Here is a 17,639-nt window from a genome sequence, read left to right as displayed (position 1 = left end):
CCCTTACCAAATAATGCTAGTGAAGAACAAATTATCTTGGATGAATAACTCTATGGGGCTGAAAATTAAAGAAAGGAAACTTAAAAATTTGCAGAAGAAATAACCATGGCGTTGGAGAAGCATAAGGAAGGAGAAGAAGAGTATTTTCACGGGGATGGATCCCCTGTAGTGGGGGATTCCACAGCATAATGCTGTGATCAAAACGCAAATATTAAAGCACAAACGCAAATATTTTGTTATTTGATTAGTGGATTATTAGAGTTTTCATTATTTCTTACATGTTGTGCATGAAACTTAATTGTAGAGTATGTCACAAAAGCTTTATTTTTATATTTCTAAACATTTTTTTAAATAGTTTTAGCCCTCAATTGAAAACACTACTACAAATCCAATCATAAAAATGAGCTCTCTCTATAAATTAAAAAAAAACTTATAAATTTTAATTTACAGTAATCCCTAAAATAAAATAATTATCTAAATGAAATAAAAAAATTGTGAAATAAACTTATAAATGGTATAGTGGGGTACATAAAAATGAAGCAGACTCAAAATATAAATCAACTAATCAACAATTGGCATGTGTTTGGTTCTTTAAAATATGCATTTTGAATTAATCAATTACTAACTAGGAGTAATAAAATGGACTGCGTTTGGTGCTTTAAAATTTGCGTTTTGACCACAACATTGTATGCTGTGGAATCCTGCACTCCAGAGGATCCATTTCCGTACTTTCATACATAAATTAATAAAAAAGTAAAAGTCACATGGACCCCACTTTAAATGCTTTGACCAGTTCGTAACTGGTTAAAAAAGATTATATACTCTAAAATTGTCACTTTTTAAAGTGACACACGTTTTTGTTATTAAATTTTAGTAAAAAAGGAAATTACATTTTAATTGGCACTACGTTTTTAAGATTTTAAAAAATTAAAAAAGAGAAATAGAAGGGTTTTTGTCAATTTGAAGTTTACAGCGGCCTCTGCGGCGATACAGAAACAATGCCATTTTGTAAAAGTGGGGTTGAGTCTTTGAAACTTTAGATAAATTAATATTCAAATTCTACACAAAGTGTGAGGTAAGGAGTTTATTAAAGTTGTTAATTTTATATTCTATTTTTAGTTTTTATAAAATTTTGATAGAATAGTTACAAACTAATAAAAGTTATAACAATGGTTAGTTGCAAGATAATATTTGTGATTGTCGTATGAATACAATTTTTATTAGTGAGTGTTGATAGTGTCTTATGAAATTATGTATATAAACTAATATTGTACTTCTCAATTGATGAGAACACGTAGAATTCAGTTGCCACCGCTTTAGATGTAAAACCGCAACTATGACGTGTTCTTTTTATTAGATATATTTTGGACTACTTCGTATTAAATATATATGCATTTTACAGTTTTTGCGGTTTTTAAATTGTAGGAGTATAATTTTATTATATATTATGTTGACCGTGAAAAAATACATACTGAAATTCAGCCTTTACAGTCAATTTTTTCTGCGTCCGCCCCTGACTGCGTCATAAATGGTAGGGCTGCCAAAGAGAGATGAATAATGATGTAATTAGAGGGTTATTCTTAGATTGCATTGAAAGAAATCTAATTAGAGATGTATAATGATATAATTAGAGGATTATTCTTCGATTGCATTGAAAGAAATCTAGGAAGGTCCGTCTCTTCTGTGCGATGGTCACTCGCGCGGAGAGACTTCTGGAGAACCGACGGATGTTGGATGACATGCACCGTTCGAGGAACTGTTTGCAAGCCTCTGTGGCAACCGCAACGATACTTCAACGAATCAGAGACGAAGTGCAGCATTACAACACTCTGAACTCCCGTCTGATGGCGCAAGTGATGCACTTGCATATAGAGATGCCCAAGGTTTTCGGTTCCGGCGGTTAACCGCGGAGCCGTAACCGCCGGTTCCGGTTCCGAACCGGAATCGTGACTTTTTTCTTGAACCGGAACCGCCATATTTTGAACCGTGGGCCGGTTCCGGTTTCAAATTTTACGAACCGAAACCGTGCCGGAACCGTCGGTTCCGGACGGTTCCAAACCGGAACCGTGAAAAACCGTCGGAAAACCGTGAAACCGAGCTGAAACTGTGAAAAACCGCCGAAAACCGGCTGTTCGGAACCGTGAAAAACCATTAAAAACCGCCGGTTTTTGAACCGGAACCGGAACCTAGCCTCACGGTTCGGTTTCGGTTCCACATTTCCCGAAACCGGAACCGGCGGTTTCGAACCGAAACCGCCGGTTTACGAACCGTGGGCATGTCTACTTGCGTAACAACAACTCAGAGCTGATGGTGCAGTTACTCTGTGCAAAGAGGATGACCATCACACCGCTGGCGGAATCCGAACGAGGACTGGCAAACTCTCAATGGATCAGAAACTGTTGTCACACTGCACTGGCCGTGGCGTTTGCAATCGTCATGTGCATGTTGATTGTTGTCATCAAACCTGCAGCCAAAATAGGCTTTCTACACGTCGAGCAAGCCGCTTCGCCTGTTATCCCAACTATTGTCGGGTTGACCGCGCCGTTTGTTGAAACATGGATTAAGAATCGGATTGACCGACAAATCAAGGAAGGAGACGAATGATATGATAGTGAAAATGCTCACCTACTTTGAACAGATTTTATCGGTACACACAATTTCGTTACTTTTTAACTTCTTTTTCCTTTCAATTTTATTCATTTTCTAACTTTTTTTAATACACAGTGAACAAGTGATGATGATGCTGATTAACGAACAAGTGTTAGGGTTGGGCATAAATACCGAAGCTGATGATTATTGAAGTATTATTAGGGATGGATTGGAATTTGTTTATAAATATTGCATATTGTGTGTTTTACGGTTTGAAATTAATACTAGGATATTGTCTGTGTAACCGTTTGAATTAATTTGTAAACAATAAGATATTGTGTGTTTAACTGTTTGAATTATGTAAACTTGGTATTGATCAAATATAATAAATTATTTTACCAGCTGTGTTAAAAGAGTTTTGACCGTTAAATTTAACGGAGAATGTTAATATTGGACCAAAACATTCTGATTTAAAATTCGCAAGGTGCTTGAAATTTGCACGGTTATAGAAATTCGTACGGTACTTGAAATTCGCATTGTAACGTATCAGCAGTTATAATCAATCGAATTTCAAGCACCATGCAAATTTCAAATCATATGGTCAAAATCCAAAAATCCATAGTCCCCTAAATTATCTTTTTCACCTCCTAAACAATGTTAGATGGCCAAAATCCATTGTCCATCTATGACTTCAATTTTTAAGCTCGATTCACAAGCGTCATGTGAATTTCAAGTCATCTCGGGTGGTTGCTAGTGTTCTTCTCTTGTTGGCTTTAATCCTTTGGATCAAGCCTACTACCAAAGTAGGCAACCTCAATGTCGAGCAATTGGTTGCGGCTATGGTACCGGCATTCATCGTAATAGCCTTTCCTTGGAATGAGGCTCGGGAGAAAAAGGAACTGGAACAGCTAGTGGAGGCCCAAAAGACGTATGAGATGATGGTGAAGATGACTTCTTTCATCAACGAGATAGTATTCAGTGGTCAAGGTATACCACCGTTGAAATTTTCATGTTATCGTATTGAAATATCTATATCATTTTGTTGATATTTTAAGTACACTATGTTGATATCAGAGAAACCATATCATATTATGACATATTGACAATTTTACCCTTTTATTATATATTATCAACTATTTATTAAAATTTGTGAGATTTAATCTCATCCACTCATTTTAATATCTAATTGTGTAGGATTTGTCGTAGTTATGTATTGAAATGCTATATGCATTTAAACATGATTTTATTAATACAATAATAGATAAATAAATTAAAAAATCAAATTAACTATAAGAAATATTCTAATTTCTAAAATATCATTAATCTTTCTCAAAATATGTTTATTTTTTATATTTATACATGTTTCAAATTAGTAGTATTTAAATATTTTTTTAGTTTAAACATGTATCTCAAATTTTCATACTTAAACGTTTTACACTCTACAAATATGACTAATTTTTGTTATTATGTACATTGAAATGACCACGTGTTACTTTAAAATTGATAGCAGCTCGATTAGCCCACCGGGCTAATCCAAAACCCAAACAAAAATTCAAAACTACAACCCGATTACCCCGCATCCAATTAACCTGCAGCTCAAGTAGGGTTGGCTTGAAACCTGATGGGCATATGTATCAATGCACTATCATCATTCTATAAAAAGGCATGTATGGAGATTCAGACTTTAAACAATGCAAATCTTGGGTATGAGCAATAGTGTTTCGTTGTTTGAATTTTTTGTCCATTGTTCAACTTTTAATATTCTATACTGCAGTTCTTCCTATTTTTGCTTCTCAATATTGTTTTATTGTTTTCATTAGTATTTCTTTTTAGATTCAACACAATGAAAGAAAAGCTACTACTCTCACACGGGCATCAAAGAATGGTGTTTGACCACAAAATGACCCTTTTTCCTTTGAAATCCTACTTATCAAACATGCCCTAGAGATAAAAATGAAAATTCATCTTCATTTCCGGGCTCATGAGTAGCATAGGTTTCGCGTTAAAAGGTTTCAAGACACGAGGGAAAATAACATCACGTAAAGGTGTGACGACCTTGTATTGGACTAGATCGTATCACATTTTACTAACAAGTATTCGGAAGGCAGAAATGAATAAAATCAGTCTCGACATACATTATAAACTTCAAACCCCTTTTCAGGTGCTATATATGCAAATTACAGATGGATTATGACATTCAAGCCCACCTCCTTGAGGAGTAGATAAAGCCATTCGTTTAAGCCTCATCGATCTGGTCCTGCAAATCCCATCAAAACAACGATAGGACCGAGTTAATTGATTTGCATTAGGTGCCAGATATTGAATACACAAAGGTATGAATCTATCAGCAAGAAAGCAAGCCAGTGACAAAAAATGAGGTTTCCATTTTATTATGAATAAACAAGCAAAAAAATAAAAATTTATAGGACTGCCTAGTGGAGAAGCTAGCAAATTGCAACTGCCTTTAAGAGTAGTATTACAACTATAGAAGCAAACATGGCAAGTATTGGATGAGCATGAAAGATGTATATGCAAAAGGCCTTTTTTGCCTTACACTTCTTTTATGTAAAGTTAATAGGTAGGCGTATGCATTATCGAAATGTTCAAGAAAATGCAGTATTTGTTTCCAAGGAAAAACATTGCTAATTTTCTAGGTGAATAAACAACTGACTGTATCATCGACGGTCAAATCTTTTCATACAACTTTTATGGCCATAATGCGAGTACAGAAGAAGATTTAGATGTCACAGCAGACACGGATAAATTAATTATACTAGTACTTAATAAAGTGCGAAAGGGAAGCACACAACAAGAGAGGTCGTCACGTACAAAATTCATATAGATTTTGAAAGACAATGAATCGTTAAATAAGTTGGAATATGATGAAAGCAAGAAAGTTAGCCTAAGTGATTTAAAAAGCTGAACTATACTAAAATCCTCTCTGCGTTCATATTTTCAACTTCTGCGTACTTCAAAATTGGCACGCTTGCATTTAATCATACAGTAGTTGTTTCGTACCTGCATATCTGACGTCCAAAGAGTGAGATTATCGCGCAGAAGTTGCATGATAAGAGTGCTATCCTTGTACGACTCTTCACCCAAAGTGTCCAGCTCTGCAATAGCTTCCTCGAAAGCCTACATAGCATTAATAAACAACGTAATTTCTAAGCAAAAAACAACTTTTCAACAAGATCAAGAACTAGGAAAAGGAAAAGGCAAAGCCAAATAGTTACAATCGGCACTCTATTCCATGACATATCAATGCTTAAATTGAGGATTAGAAAGGCAGTATCAGTTGCCAGTTTCAGTTAATTAGAACTATATGATTGATCTCTCTTCAAACCGGTAGCCGGGGAAATGGAATCAGTTTTACAGCAGACAGCAGACAGTGAAATACATGGATTGCGGATCATGAAAATGCACAAGGGAAGGAAATAACAATCTCTCCTTGCAAAATAATCAAGATTGCATCAAATTTTCGGTCAAATCAATCCGATACTCGACTCTGTCTCAACTTAAGAAGCATGTAGGCATTATTAGAAAACTCTATTTCATTGTAAAGAAAGCATTGAACAATTCAACAAACCTGTTTAGCCATGCTGCAAGCTTTCTCTGATGAATTCAGAATTTCGTAGTAAAAAACGGAGAAATTGAGCGCCAATCCCAGCCTTATAGGATGCGTGGGAGCAAGATCAGCTAGTGCAATTTCCTATTCACATCGATCATCATCAACATTTAGAAATATTAACACTTCAAAATTGACCTAAAACGCAAAATTTCCCTATGGCTCTTTTCGGTACCACAGAATTGGATGTATGGAATTCGAATGGGAGCTTTCAATTTCAAATCTGATGTTGTATACTGCAAAACACAATAGTTACACACAAACACACACACAGAATAACATGCATACACACAGTCACACAAACACTATGAATTGAATTACAACTCCAATTCCTCTCAATTCCACAATATGGATTCCATACCAAAAGTAGAAAATTGGAATTCCAAATAGTTAAAAAATGACACTTTCACACACAACACACAATCACACACAGTTACACACAAACACACACACAGTAACATAACACAAACACACAGTCACACACATACATACACACAGTCAAACACATACATACACACTGTTACCCACACTGTCACACACACACACAGTCACACACATACATACACACAGTTACATACATACACTCACATACTCACACACTGTCACACACACAATTACACACATACATACGTGCAGTCACACACACACAGTTACATACATACACACACTCACATACTCACATACACACTGTCACACACACACAGTTGCACACACTGTCGCACACTCACATTCACACAGAGTCACACACATACATACACACAGTTACACACACAGTCACACACATACATACACACACTCACATGCTTGCAGTCACACACATACATACACAGTCACACAAACACAGAGTCACACAGGCACACACATACACACACACAGTTACACACTTAAAGCATACACAGTTATACACACCATCACACACACACACTGCACACTCATGTGATGTGAGTGTGTGTGCATAATTTGTATAAATTCAATTTCCAATCATTTTTAGCAAACAAAGATTTGGAATTGAATCATAATTCCTGCAAATTCAATTCCTTATAATTCCAATTCCAATTCCAATTCCAATTACCAAAGTAACCCTTAGAGAAATTGATCAAATAAAAAATCAATCAAACCTGAGCTGCTTTGTAAGCGAGCATAGTATTCTCAGCCGCCTCCTTGCGCTCATTATCGACCTTAAACTCAGCCAGATAGCGATGGTAATCGCCCTTCATCTTCAAGTAGAAGATCCTAGACTCGCTGGAAGCCGCAGAGGGGATGAGATTATCGTTGAGGAGCTTGAGGATGCCGGCGCAGACCTGCGAGAGCTCGGATTCAACTTTAGATCTGTAGTCCTTGACGAGCGACACGTGGTCGTCGTTCTTGCGGCTCTCCTCCTTCTGCTCGATGGAGCTCACGATGCGCCAGGCCGCGCGGACGGAGCCGATGACGTTCTTGTAGGCCACGGAGAGGAGGTTGCGCTCCTCCACGGACAGCTCGGTGCCGGCGGCGCTGACGACCAGGCTGTCCATGAATTGGACCATCTCCTCGTAGCGCTCGGCTTGCTCGGCCAGCTTCGCCATGTAGAGGTACTGCTCTCTGCTCAAAGCCATCGGAAATTCAGAGAGAGAGAGAGGGGCTTTTGACTATTGAGATTTGTGTGATTTTGGGGGAAAAAAGGAGAAGATTTGAAGACTGGAGATTCTCTTTTTTAAATAGTAGAAAAAATCTATCTTCAAATCACTTTCATTATAATTTCTGCAAATAGCGTATATATACTGTATACAGTAATGAATTAGTAGTATCCTTTTAATCCATTTTAAGTATTTTATTTCTTCATTTATTTACTCTCTTTTTTTATGTATATTTATTATTTACTTAATTTACCAAATACCATTTCAATGTCATTTAGAATTTGACAAAACAAGTGCTCTACCTATCTCTATATACTCTGAAAACTATTCATTATATTAGCTACAAAATGATTACATTAGCCTGAAAACCAATTCATAATAGCATTATCATCATCTTTATAATATATTTTCTCAAATTTCAATATTTTTCTGAAAAAATAATATGATAAATTGACGAAAATATTACAAATTTAGTCAAATTCTTATTTTCTTAAATTTAAAAACTAAGTGGCTATTCATAGTATTACCGTGAAAGATTTCTTGTTAGATTATCTGTCAATTTCATGATTGGCAAAAAGTTCTAATTTCTTAGGAAAATCATTTTAGTATATTCACATATAAAACTACTTTGACTACTGTACTTTTTTTATAACATACTAAAAGATAAATTATTTTATCGGATTTGATTTGACAGTAGTAAGTACTCCCCCCGTCTCATAAAAGTTGAGACAAAATTTTTAGGCACGGAGATTAAGAATTTATATTAAATAAATAGGAGAGATGAAAAAGTAGGAAAGATAAGAGAGAGTAAAGTAAATGATGGAATAAAGTAAGAGTGATTGAATGTTTTGTCTTTTAGTTAAATAATAAAATGACTCAACTTTGTTGGAACGGATTAAAAAGGAATACGACTCAACTTTTATGGAACGGAGGGAGTAATATATTTTCTTTTTTCTACCACATAAAAATATTTTCAAATTCCTCCATCTAATATTTCTTGCTTTGTACAATTACTGTGAGACGATTTTTTTTCTTAATTAGGTTATTCAATTCAAATCGATAGAAAACCGATAGATTTTGATTAAATAATGTATATAGTGAGCCGAAGATATTAGGATAAGCTATAAATTCATAATTCTGGTTTAAACCCTCTAAACGACGTCGTAACAGGATGACCAGCACATGGAGTCGACTCCAGCTACTGCACGCGCCGCCGTCTTCGCTGCTCTTCCGTCGCCGCGATTTTCCCAAATGTACTCTCCGTCACATAATTCCTCCGCTGATAAATATTTAGCCTTTGTTTTTTACCAGTTCACATGCTCCGGCTGGTTTTTGCAGTTGCGAAATTCGTTCCTGCGAAATTTTTGCTTCCGACGATGTGCTTCTGTCAGCAATTGCAGACGCAAACCTATGAAATTGTGAAAGGAAGCTATGTTCCCGCTGGCGATACCAAGCAAGCAACAAAAGTTGAGGTATTGCATATTTTTGAGATTGGTGTACACGAAATTTGGTGTCTCATCATTTAATTGGAATGAATTGATGATTTTGTGGAAACAATCAGATAGCTAAATTGGACTGATTGAGAATTTGAGATTTGTCATCTGTTTTCAGGATAAAGTGGTGAAGGCTCTTGAAGCAGTTGGAGCATTTCAAAAGCTTCCAATGGTGATGCCGTCGATTGATATTTTGTATTCGGCATTGAAGAAGGCAAGGAGAGTGTCACCTACAAAGGGTAATTCGATCAAGGTGTTATTTTTACAGCAAACGGTATTGAAATAGCTAGTTTAACTTAGCGTTTAGCGTAATGTTTCCGTAGGCATTGCCAATATTGCAAAACGTGAAAGAAATAAAGGTGCGAAGCAACTTGATGCGTTGATGAAGGTAATTTCTTCATTCAATAATAAAATGTCTATCTTCTCATGAAGAAGAAAAAGAACTTTTAATGTTCTTCCTGTTGTATTTACCTTCAGGAGATAGCTGTTCCGTTGAGAAAGTACACGGAGAACTTCCCCGGAAAAATAAGTTTGCACCCATATGAAAGATCTCTAGTTGAGTTGACTCTTGGAGATGGGAACTATGAAGAGGTAAGCATTAGGGCTTCTCTATTTTTCTTTTAACCTATTGCAACACGGCCAACATTTTCCTGCTGAAGTATGGTACATCTCCTAGTTTCGTCTATGCTGAATCTTAATGCTGCCTTCATGTTTTACTTTGAGTTATTCCAGCTCAATATATCATCTTCTTCGACCCTATCTTTCTATATTCTCCCCACTCACCACTCATTCACCTCACTATGGTTTAAAAGCACTATTGGCGTGTCCTGGCTTACTGTATGAATGTCGTTTGCTAATTTGCTATTAATCCAAAGATGTTATATGACAATAAGTTGTTCAGACTTCAGTGTATAACCTGCTCTTGATTGATAGGTGTTGAGAAAGGTTGATTATTTACGGAAGCGAGTGGTGGCAGTTGGAAAAGAGCATGCCTCTCTCTGTGCCAAGGTTGTAAGTTTGTTTAAGTTAGTCCGTGCATCTGCCTCTATTATTAGTTTTGAGTAGTTAGATTTGATAACTTTACTAGTCTAGCTGATGGTTGAATTATTAACTTAGCTTCTTACTCCTTGTCTAGTTGTTATCACACTTTATAGAATCAATTCGCAGTTTTCTTAGTTATCATAAAGACGTAACTGTGAGTAATATCTTTTCTGATGTTCTCAGAAAAATGTTAACAAGTTGATAGGGGATGTAATATTAGAATTTATCTTTCTGTATCTGGATTTATCTTTTGCTATCTTATATTAGGATTTATATTTTGGTACTGGGTTTGTTATACCATACGTTTCATAAATTAACGGTGAATACATTTCATAATCTTTTGGGCAGTCAGTCACAAAGCGTGAAGCTGAGGAACGACTGAGTGAGGCTAGTACTACTCTGTACATCTGCATTTTACTTTTATGTGTGTCCCTAGCTCATCATTTCTTGGTATCCTGCAGGGAATAAAAAAAATAGAAGAAATTTTCAGTCATGAAGGAAAAGCTGTAGATGAATTATTAAACATTGCCAAGGTAAAGTGTCCTTGTTTAAAACAAATTATTTATTGGACGTGCTTTCTATATACCTTAAATTGTGTATAGTAGTTTTAAAAAGTAAAAAACAAATCGATATTTGAATTTTTTGATTCATGCTTCTCAGCTAAAGGATAATACTTTTGGGTTTTATTGGTGAGATAGAATGAAGATATGTCATCTTATGATTGTATGGTTCTATTGCTTTGTTATTTTGTCATCATTTTAATTGTTATCAACCAGAAGACGTGATTGAGTTGATGACTACTTAAGTCAGTTTGTTAACTCCTCTCTTCTTAAACTATCTACCATGATGGCAAAAAGTTCTAATTTCTTAGCGATGGGGGGTGTATGTAAGTATGTTTTTGACAAATTGCATGTAGACATTGCGGGCAATGCCAGTCGTAGATCTGGAAACACCCACTTTGTGCCTTGTTGGGGCGCCAAACGTAGGAAAATCATCTTTGGTTCGTCTACTATCTACTGGAAAGCCTGAGGTATGAACTAAGCACAATCATATTCCACATTGTGTTCAAAATAGTTAAGCACTTTTTTTTCTCTAGTATTTATGTGAGATTGACTTTGAACTTGGCATTAGTGACAATTGGGATTAAATAATGAGTATTCTAATGTAATCCTTTAAAAATCTCTGTATGGCAGTCTTGTGTACAATATTGTGAGTTGCTAGGCTTCATATCTCTTACTTTCTATACATAGATCCATTGCACCATAATAATAGGATGCAGTATTCTTAATTTCATTGCAATAATATATGATAGCCATAAGTTTTTGTTGAATGTAGATTTTTACCTTGTTTGATGCTGTACTGGCCTCCAGAAGCTTAGTTGTTAAACTACTTATAACCCTAATAATACTGACCTGGCAAGATTAAAGAAGAGTATTTCAAAATTTCTTAAAGTTCTCTTCACAAGAAACCTACATGACAGTAACTGCAGGAAATATAGAGCAACTTTTGCGCATTGCCTATACCATTTGATACTGATTTTGTTGCTCTAAATGGTTCAGATATGCAATTATCCATTCACTACGAGAGGAATTTTGATGGGTCATATTAACTTGAGCTATCAGAATTTTCAGGTTCAAATTTACCAAGTTTACATAATGCAAAGTCTCTTTGCTGTTTTAAATCTTTAATGCTATAATGCTATTTGTTTCAGGTTACAGATACCCCAGGTCTACTACGGAGACATGATGGTGAGAGGCTTTCTTTCATCTTGTCTTACTGACTAATATTGGTTTCATTAATGAGTGACTAAATCTACCATCATTTATGAAATGATGTGTGGAAAATATATGGAGTAGTAGTATAAAGTTTAAGTTTTTGTCAATTTTTGTAGAATAAGAATACCTACTTTCTTTAATCACATGCAGTTGCATTTTAACTAGTGCTCAACCTACTTCACTTATTTGGATTTGCAGAGGATAGAAATAATTTGGAAAAGTTGACACTTGCCGTTCTTTCTCATCTGCCCACTGCTGTACTCTTTGTTCATGATCTCTCTGGAGAATGTGGGACCTCACCTTCCGATCAGGTATTTGTGTACGTTTTCAATTAAAAAAACTCACACTTTACGAATAACAACAGATGACTCGTCTGATTGTCTTAGCTTTTACATCTAGTCCAAACTAGTAATCTTGCCCTTAATATTGAGTTTGTGAGGTTTTCCTTAATCTATACTTGCATCAAACTGAAGCGAAAAGTACATGGAAATGCAGTGTCTCTTCCTTGGAGACGGATCAGCTTTAGCCTTTAGGTAGACCGTAGACACAAGATTGCTGATAGGTTGATTCACTATGAGTAGCAAACTTTCCATCAACCAACATGTAACTAGTGTTACATTAAGATCTCAGTATTATTTAATTTCATTATTGACAACTTTCTGTTAAGCAATTGAAAGCAACAAAAAATAATGTCAGTGTACTTTTTTAATCTGGAACATTTAGCATTAAGGCCTAGTTGTGCAGTGAAGTTGCCTTCCGAAAACCCTCATTCGGAGACCCTTATACATCCAACCGAGTCAAACCATGCTTCTATATATTATGAGCTGGTATTATGATTACTATCTTCTTTATCTTTGTTTGAAGAGTATTTTTCTTGTGTTAAACAGTTTACCATCTACAATGAAATCAAAGAGAGGTTCGCAAACCATCTTTGGCTTGATGTCGTGTCTAAATCTGATCTGCTAACTGATTCTCCGGTAGTATTCATCACTGAAGATAGTAACACCGATAGTTTGGATCTAGCAAAGTATCGGAGAATGGGACCTGATGGATCACTACATGTATCTGTTAAGACTGAAGTAGGCATCAGCGAGGTATGCACTTAATAAGCTTCTCCATGAATTTATCATTCATCTAGTGGACATTACCGATATTTACTGGAAGTACACATTCTCGTTTGACGTTTCCCATACAGTTCGGATTTACACATTCTTGCACCTCAGTTTGTTAGACCAGAGGGATATGGATATAATGATTTTTGGTATATATCTGAACCAATATATGTCCCGCGCAGTTGAAGGCTCGAGTGCATGAGCTACTAGTGACCCAGTCGGAGAGGATAAAAAGCTGCGAAAGCAGTGAAGAAGGACATGAAGTTGTAACATAATGCATTCTGCTATTTACAGAATGTAAGTTGATATTTACGAGTTGCAATCTGTTTCCAAAAACCTGTTCTTCCCGGTCATCATGCCGTCCTTGTCTTTTACAGACATTGAACTACTGAGCCGGAGGCTGCCTGTATACGAGATCAGGACTGGCCGGAAACTGTAAGAAAACGAGAGGACTGCTCATCCGACCCGGCTAGTCAGCCCAACCTCCTTTGAAGGATCATCGAGTGGAGTCTTGCACGACGCAAAGTTCGCTCCTCATTTTACATGATTGAAATTCATAATTTTGATTTTATTTGTATTGTAACATAGTACTACTTCATATGTACTAGTACTATAGTATTTTATTTATGTACATGGATGTAAGTGTAACTACATCGCTTCTCCTTTTTTTTTTAAATGACTAATTTATTTGAAATGTCGTATACTAGGAGATCATTTTGGCAAAGTAATATCAACAGTAAATATCTTAATATTAGTACATAAAATAACAACGATCGAGTTGAAGTTGATACAAAAAGGATCTACCAATTTAGCATTTAAACATTGCCGGCACCCAACAGATAGGATTGAGGGTATGATCGATCTTGCCACCTTCTCGCGAGGGTCAGAAAAGTTCATTAAATATGACCTTCGGAGCAAACGTTGATCCCCGATGTGCGGCAGCCCTGCCCGAATCTCGAAGGTTAACTTTCGCCATTGTCAATTACAACAGCTCTACTATACGACAATCCAACTTCAAAGATTTAAGAATCACTTCCGTTGTTGTACTTCTGCCTTGCTACAACAACATTCTTCATTGTGTTTGACCCTATAAAGTCATTTATAATTATATTTTTTTCGTGACATGCTTTTTTTTGAAGAATGTTCCATTCATATCGTTACATATAAAAAATGAAAATATTATTTTCTTGGTCGTAAATGTGTAAAGAAAAATGGGTGAGTTTGAATGAAACGGATGAATGAGGAAGACGGTGCTGGTTTAGGCGTGCTTAACCTAAGTAGACACAAAAGTCACCCCCAAATCTCAGTCTTCTCTTTAACTTTCACACTTTCCAACTTCAATGGAGCTTTGCACACCTCCACCTATCCCCAATTCTCCTCCGCCGCTACACCCCAACCGCTTTTCCCCCACCGCCCTTCAATTTCAACCTCTCCTCCGTTCCAATACACATTCTCCCTTACTCTACAATCACCCAGTCTTCACCTTTGGTAATCAATTTTAGGTTTCGCATTCGCTACTGTTTGATTATTCATTCAGTAAATTTCCCCTCTCCTTTTCAAATATAGGCAATGAATTTCAGTTAATTGTTGGAAAATTAGCCCTTTTTTCATAAAAGTTCTGATTTTTTTGCTAGAGAATTTTAGAGCTAACTGTAGCGGTAACGATTTTCAGGATTGAAGCACCAACGAGGTTCATCTCTGAGGTCAACGACATCGGAGGAGATATATGTGAAAGACGATTCTAAGACAGTCGATGAAAATACTGATGATTATGAGTCTCGGCTTGATCAAGAGCTACAAGAAGGTTCATTGTTTGATAATCCGCTGAAGCTGTTTAAGTTCTTGGAGGGTCTCAATATAAAGGTTTCCTTCTCCTCAGTCCATCTATTTTTATCAATTGCGGAATGGCTTGATTTGATAGAATTTAACTTGAATTGGCTTGTTATTCTAACAGATGAATGGCCTGATTAGCTACTAGGTTGCTTCGGTTTAGTTTAAGCGCATATTCGCGTGTGCAATTAGCATAATCTCTTTGTATTCTTATTCAAGGCTCTATTGGGTCAAATCTGTGAATATGGATTTAACAAGGTGCTGAATTTTTACGAGCTTTTGCTGACTTGGTTGCTGTGATGAGTACATTCAGTTCAGAGAGCTCTAAAATGCTTGGTGAAGCATCGACTGGAATGTCGATCCTGAGCGGTTACCTGAGCAACCTAGTGGTATTTTTGTTTGTAGAACTGTAATTTTTTTATACTGTTGGGGAAGCATGTCTTTTTCTAGCTAATCATGGCAAAATTCATTACTTAACAATATGCTGTGCTTCTAAAAGGGTTAAAAGTTTAATTTTGACAAATGAAATATGCAAAGAAATGATAGACATAAAACTATAAAAGGATGCATGTTTATTACTTGGATTTGTAACTGCAATTCATAATTCCGGCTTCCTTTTTTAAAAAGACTTGTATGTATATCAAAGTTTTGTATTGTTATTTGGATCTCCATAATAGCAAGAGGTTGCTTCTGCACTCATGGACATGGTTATTTTTTCTGACTCCATAACATAGTCTGTGTTCACGATCTAAGATGATAGCTTGGCTGCTAGTATATTGTATAATCATGGTTGTAGAAGTAACTCGGTGATGGAAGAAATGAATATGTCTTGGGAAGTTAAGTTACCTGTATGAACCATGCATCTTTCTGGTAAAATTGTCCTAATATTATTACTATATTTATATTCCATACGTTATTTGCAATCTCCAATTATGCAAATGTGAACCCAATGATTTTGTCATCCATTTGTTCATACTTTATATTGTGAATACTCTACATTAATAATGCATGGGAAATGATCATGTATTAAAAAGGCATGTAGAATGCAATTAATTGATATAACTATAAAACAGTTATATGGTATAGGAATAGAAATCAATATATGCTTCCTTGTGGGACCTGTAAATGCAAATGACTTTAGTGGCCATGTAAAGTCAGTTATACGTACAGTAGTACTGTTGCCTTTTATATATTAGTGGAACTCCTCAGGTTTGCATGCTTAGTGAATGATGGATTTTGTGGTAAAGTTTTCGTCTTTGAAGTTGGGCGAATGATATGGATCTAGGAATAGGATTATTGAGCGGACACTTATGTTGCCTGTTCGACTCATTAGTGGTTTAGATCTTGCATTATCCGATGTAACGGTTTCTCTATATTGGCGACTACGAAAACTTCACCTTTATATAACTGCTTGACTTGGACTGAAAATAAGCTTCTGTGACACACATTTGTTTTGGTTTAAAAAGTATCAAGCTTTTTGGTATTGGTCAAGGTCAGGACTCCAATTCTATGTGAACAGAAGAATTTTGACTGCTCAAAGTGGTCACATACATATAGTACACCAGTCTCTGTCACTGGTGTGCTAAGGAACAAGAGAGGGCATAAGAAAAGTAACTGCCTCTCAACATTTTGCTTTCCTTGAGAAATCAGATGATGACCATATCAAAAGAGAATGAGCGCATGTAATTTGATACCCTATCCTTTCTTCTAGTAGAAAGCATCTGACATTCTGGTTTTCAAATTACAATCATTATCTGATCAAATCATCAAATCTGATAATGGAGAATAAGTCCCTTCAGTTGCAGTTGATATTAGAAGTTGTTTTTAATATTATATCGTATATAGTTAACTTGTTGTTTTCGCTAATTATGATATTTGCACTCCGATTTCAGTTGGATTACGAGGAAACATATTCATTTCTCGCCTTTGGTAGTGGTGGCGCTGTCGCACTTTGGTTAGTAGCTGCTGTCGTTAGTGCCATTGATTCAATCCCGGTGGTGAGCACTCATTCCCCATCCATATTTGCCTTTTCGCGTCATGCTTTTACTGAGCCTAACATTGTAACAGCTACCAAAAGCCTTGGAACTTGTCGGCCTTGGCTACACTCTCTGGTTCACCTCCCGATATCTAGTTTTAAAGGTATGCAACTACGTTATCCACTATTAAATCATTTTCTCCTCCACGTCACTGCTGCAAGTTAAAGCTGTTCTTCATCTTTGATCTGCAGAAAAACAGGGATGAATTGTTCGCCAGAGTCGAAGAGCTTAAGCAGCAGGTCCTTGGCTCGGACAACTAATACTGAAGGTGGATAAAAGGCTCTAAACATTTCTCTGCAGTTTAGTTTGTAGTGTTTGGTGAAATAAGTGACATTAGTTCTTCTACATGTATATATGGATTCACAATTTCCTCAATAAAAAGGCAGGTTTCATCTTTATTCTGCCTTTTTCTCTTTTTTCTATATGCTAAAGAAGATTGTGTTGTTTTGTCGGATCATGATGTTCTTTATTGTGCCAAAAAGCAATTTCAAAATTGTTTTGTGCCAAATGTCCTTTTTGTGT

General features: G+C 36.1%; 3 protein-coding genes and 1 non-coding gene across 5 annotated transcripts; 3 read left to right on the top strand and 1 right to left on the bottom strand.

Moving 5' to 3' along the window:
* Positions 1-4,614: 4,614 nt before the first annotated feature.
* On the bottom strand, positions 4,615-7,912 carry LOC125212638 (14-3-3 protein 1). Its single transcript, XM_048112855.1, has 4 exons — positions 7,333-7,912; positions 6,176-6,298; positions 5,608-5,724; positions 4,615-4,846 (listed from the first exon to the last, which is right to left on the bottom strand). The coding sequence occupies exons 1-4, from the start codon at positions 7,807-7,809 to the stop codon at positions 4,826-4,828; spliced, it is 738 nt and encodes a 245-aa protein (XP_047968812.1). The 5' UTR covers positions 7,810-7,912; the 3' UTR covers positions 4,615-4,825.
* Positions 7,913-8,957: 1,045 nt separating this feature from the next.
* Positions 8,958-13,911, top strand: LOC125212637 (nucleolar GTP-binding protein 1). Of its 2 annotated transcripts, XM_048112853.1 has the most exons (15): positions 8,958-9,083; positions 9,169-9,302; positions 9,442-9,562; positions 9,647-9,711; positions 9,801-9,914; positions 10,257-10,331; positions 10,713-10,751; positions 10,826-10,897; positions 11,281-11,394; positions 11,924-11,995; positions 12,076-12,112; positions 12,338-12,450; positions 13,027-13,233; positions 13,434-13,548; positions 13,629-13,911. In XM_048112853.1, exons 1-14 carry the CDS (start codon positions 9,002-9,004, stop codon positions 13,524-13,526), a joined length of 1,338 nt encoding a protein of 445 aa, XP_047968810.1. In that variant the 5' UTR covers positions 8,958-9,001; the 3' UTR covers positions 13,527-13,548; positions 13,629-13,911. The 2 variants fall into 2 exon arrangements, with proteins under 2 accessions (XP_047968810.1, XP_047968811.1); XM_048112854.1 differs by lacking the exon at positions 8,958-9,083 and having other exon boundaries at positions 9,170-9,302; positions 9,449-9,562.
* Positions 13,912-14,455: 544 nt separating this feature from the next.
* On the top strand, positions 14,456-17,515 carry LOC125210610 (glutamate--tRNA ligase-like). Its single transcript, XM_048110151.1, has 5 exons — positions 14,456-14,739; positions 14,924-15,114; positions 16,974-17,078; positions 17,149-17,220; positions 17,309-17,515. The coding sequence occupies exons 1-5, from the start codon at positions 14,592-14,594 to the stop codon at positions 17,375-17,377; spliced, it is 585 nt and encodes a 194-aa protein (XP_047966108.1). The 5' UTR covers positions 14,456-14,591; the 3' UTR covers positions 17,378-17,515.
* LOC125217260 lies at positions 15,373-15,463 on the top strand. Its single transcript, XR_007175677.1, has one exon. It is a non-coding gene; the product is annotated as a small nucleolar RNA snoR128 (small nucleolar RNA).
* Positions 17,516-17,639: the final 124 nt, after the last annotated feature.

Source organism: Salvia hispanica, chromosome 3 (genome assembly GCF_023119035.1).
Source record: "Salvia hispanica cultivar TCC Black 2014 chromosome 3, UniMelb_Shisp_WGS_1.0, whole genome shotgun sequence".
NCBI lineage: Eukaryota > Viridiplantae > Streptophyta > Magnoliopsida > Lamiales > Lamiaceae > Salvia > Salvia hispanica.
Note: the sequence above shows the minus strand (reverse complement) of the source record. Positions and strands in the feature narration are given on the sequence as shown.

What these genes read in the sequence shown, in the direction of transcription:
- LOC125212638 (XM_048112855.1), bottom strand. Translation starts at nt 7,809, where the DNA reads ATGGCTTTGAGCAGAGAGCAGTACCTCTACATGGCGAAGCTGGCCGAG. An exon ending in CTTGCAGCATGGCTAAACAG is followed by an intron (nt 5,725 to 6,175) that starts GTTTGTTGAATT and finishes AATGCTATGTAG; the next exon opens with GCTTTCGAGGAAGCTATTGC. An exon ending in TTTGGACGTCAGATATGCAG is followed by an intron (nt 4,847 to 5,607) that starts GTACGAAACAAC and finishes TGGGATTTGCAG; the next exon opens with GACCAGATCGATGAGGCTTA.
- LOC125212637 (XM_048112853.1), top strand. Translation starts at nt 9,002, where the DNA reads ATGACCAGCACATGGAGTCGACTCCAGCTACTGCACGCGCCGCCGTCT. An exon ending in AACTTGATGCGTTGATGAAG is followed by an intron (nt 9,712 to 9,800) that starts GTAATTTCTTCA and finishes ATTTACCTTCAG; the next exon opens with GAGATAGCTGTTCCGTTGAG. An exon ending in GAGATGGGAACTATGAAGAG is followed by an intron (nt 9,915 to 10,256) that starts GTAAGCATTAGG and finishes CTTGATTGATAG; the next exon opens with GTGTTGAGAAAGGTTGATTA.
- LOC125210610 (XM_048110151.1), top strand. Translation starts at nt 14,592, where the DNA reads ATGGAGCTTTGCACACCTCCACCTATCCCCAATTCTCCTCCGCCGCTA. An exon ending in TGGAGGGTCTCAATATAAAG is followed by an intron (nt 15,115 to 16,973) that starts GTTTCCTTCTCC and finishes CTCCGATTTCAG; the next exon opens with TTGGATTACGAGGAAACATA. An exon ending in CCCGATATCTAGTTTTAAAG is followed by an intron (nt 17,221 to 17,308) that starts GTATGCAACTAC and finishes TTTGATCTGCAG; the next exon opens with AAAAACAGGGATGAATTGTT.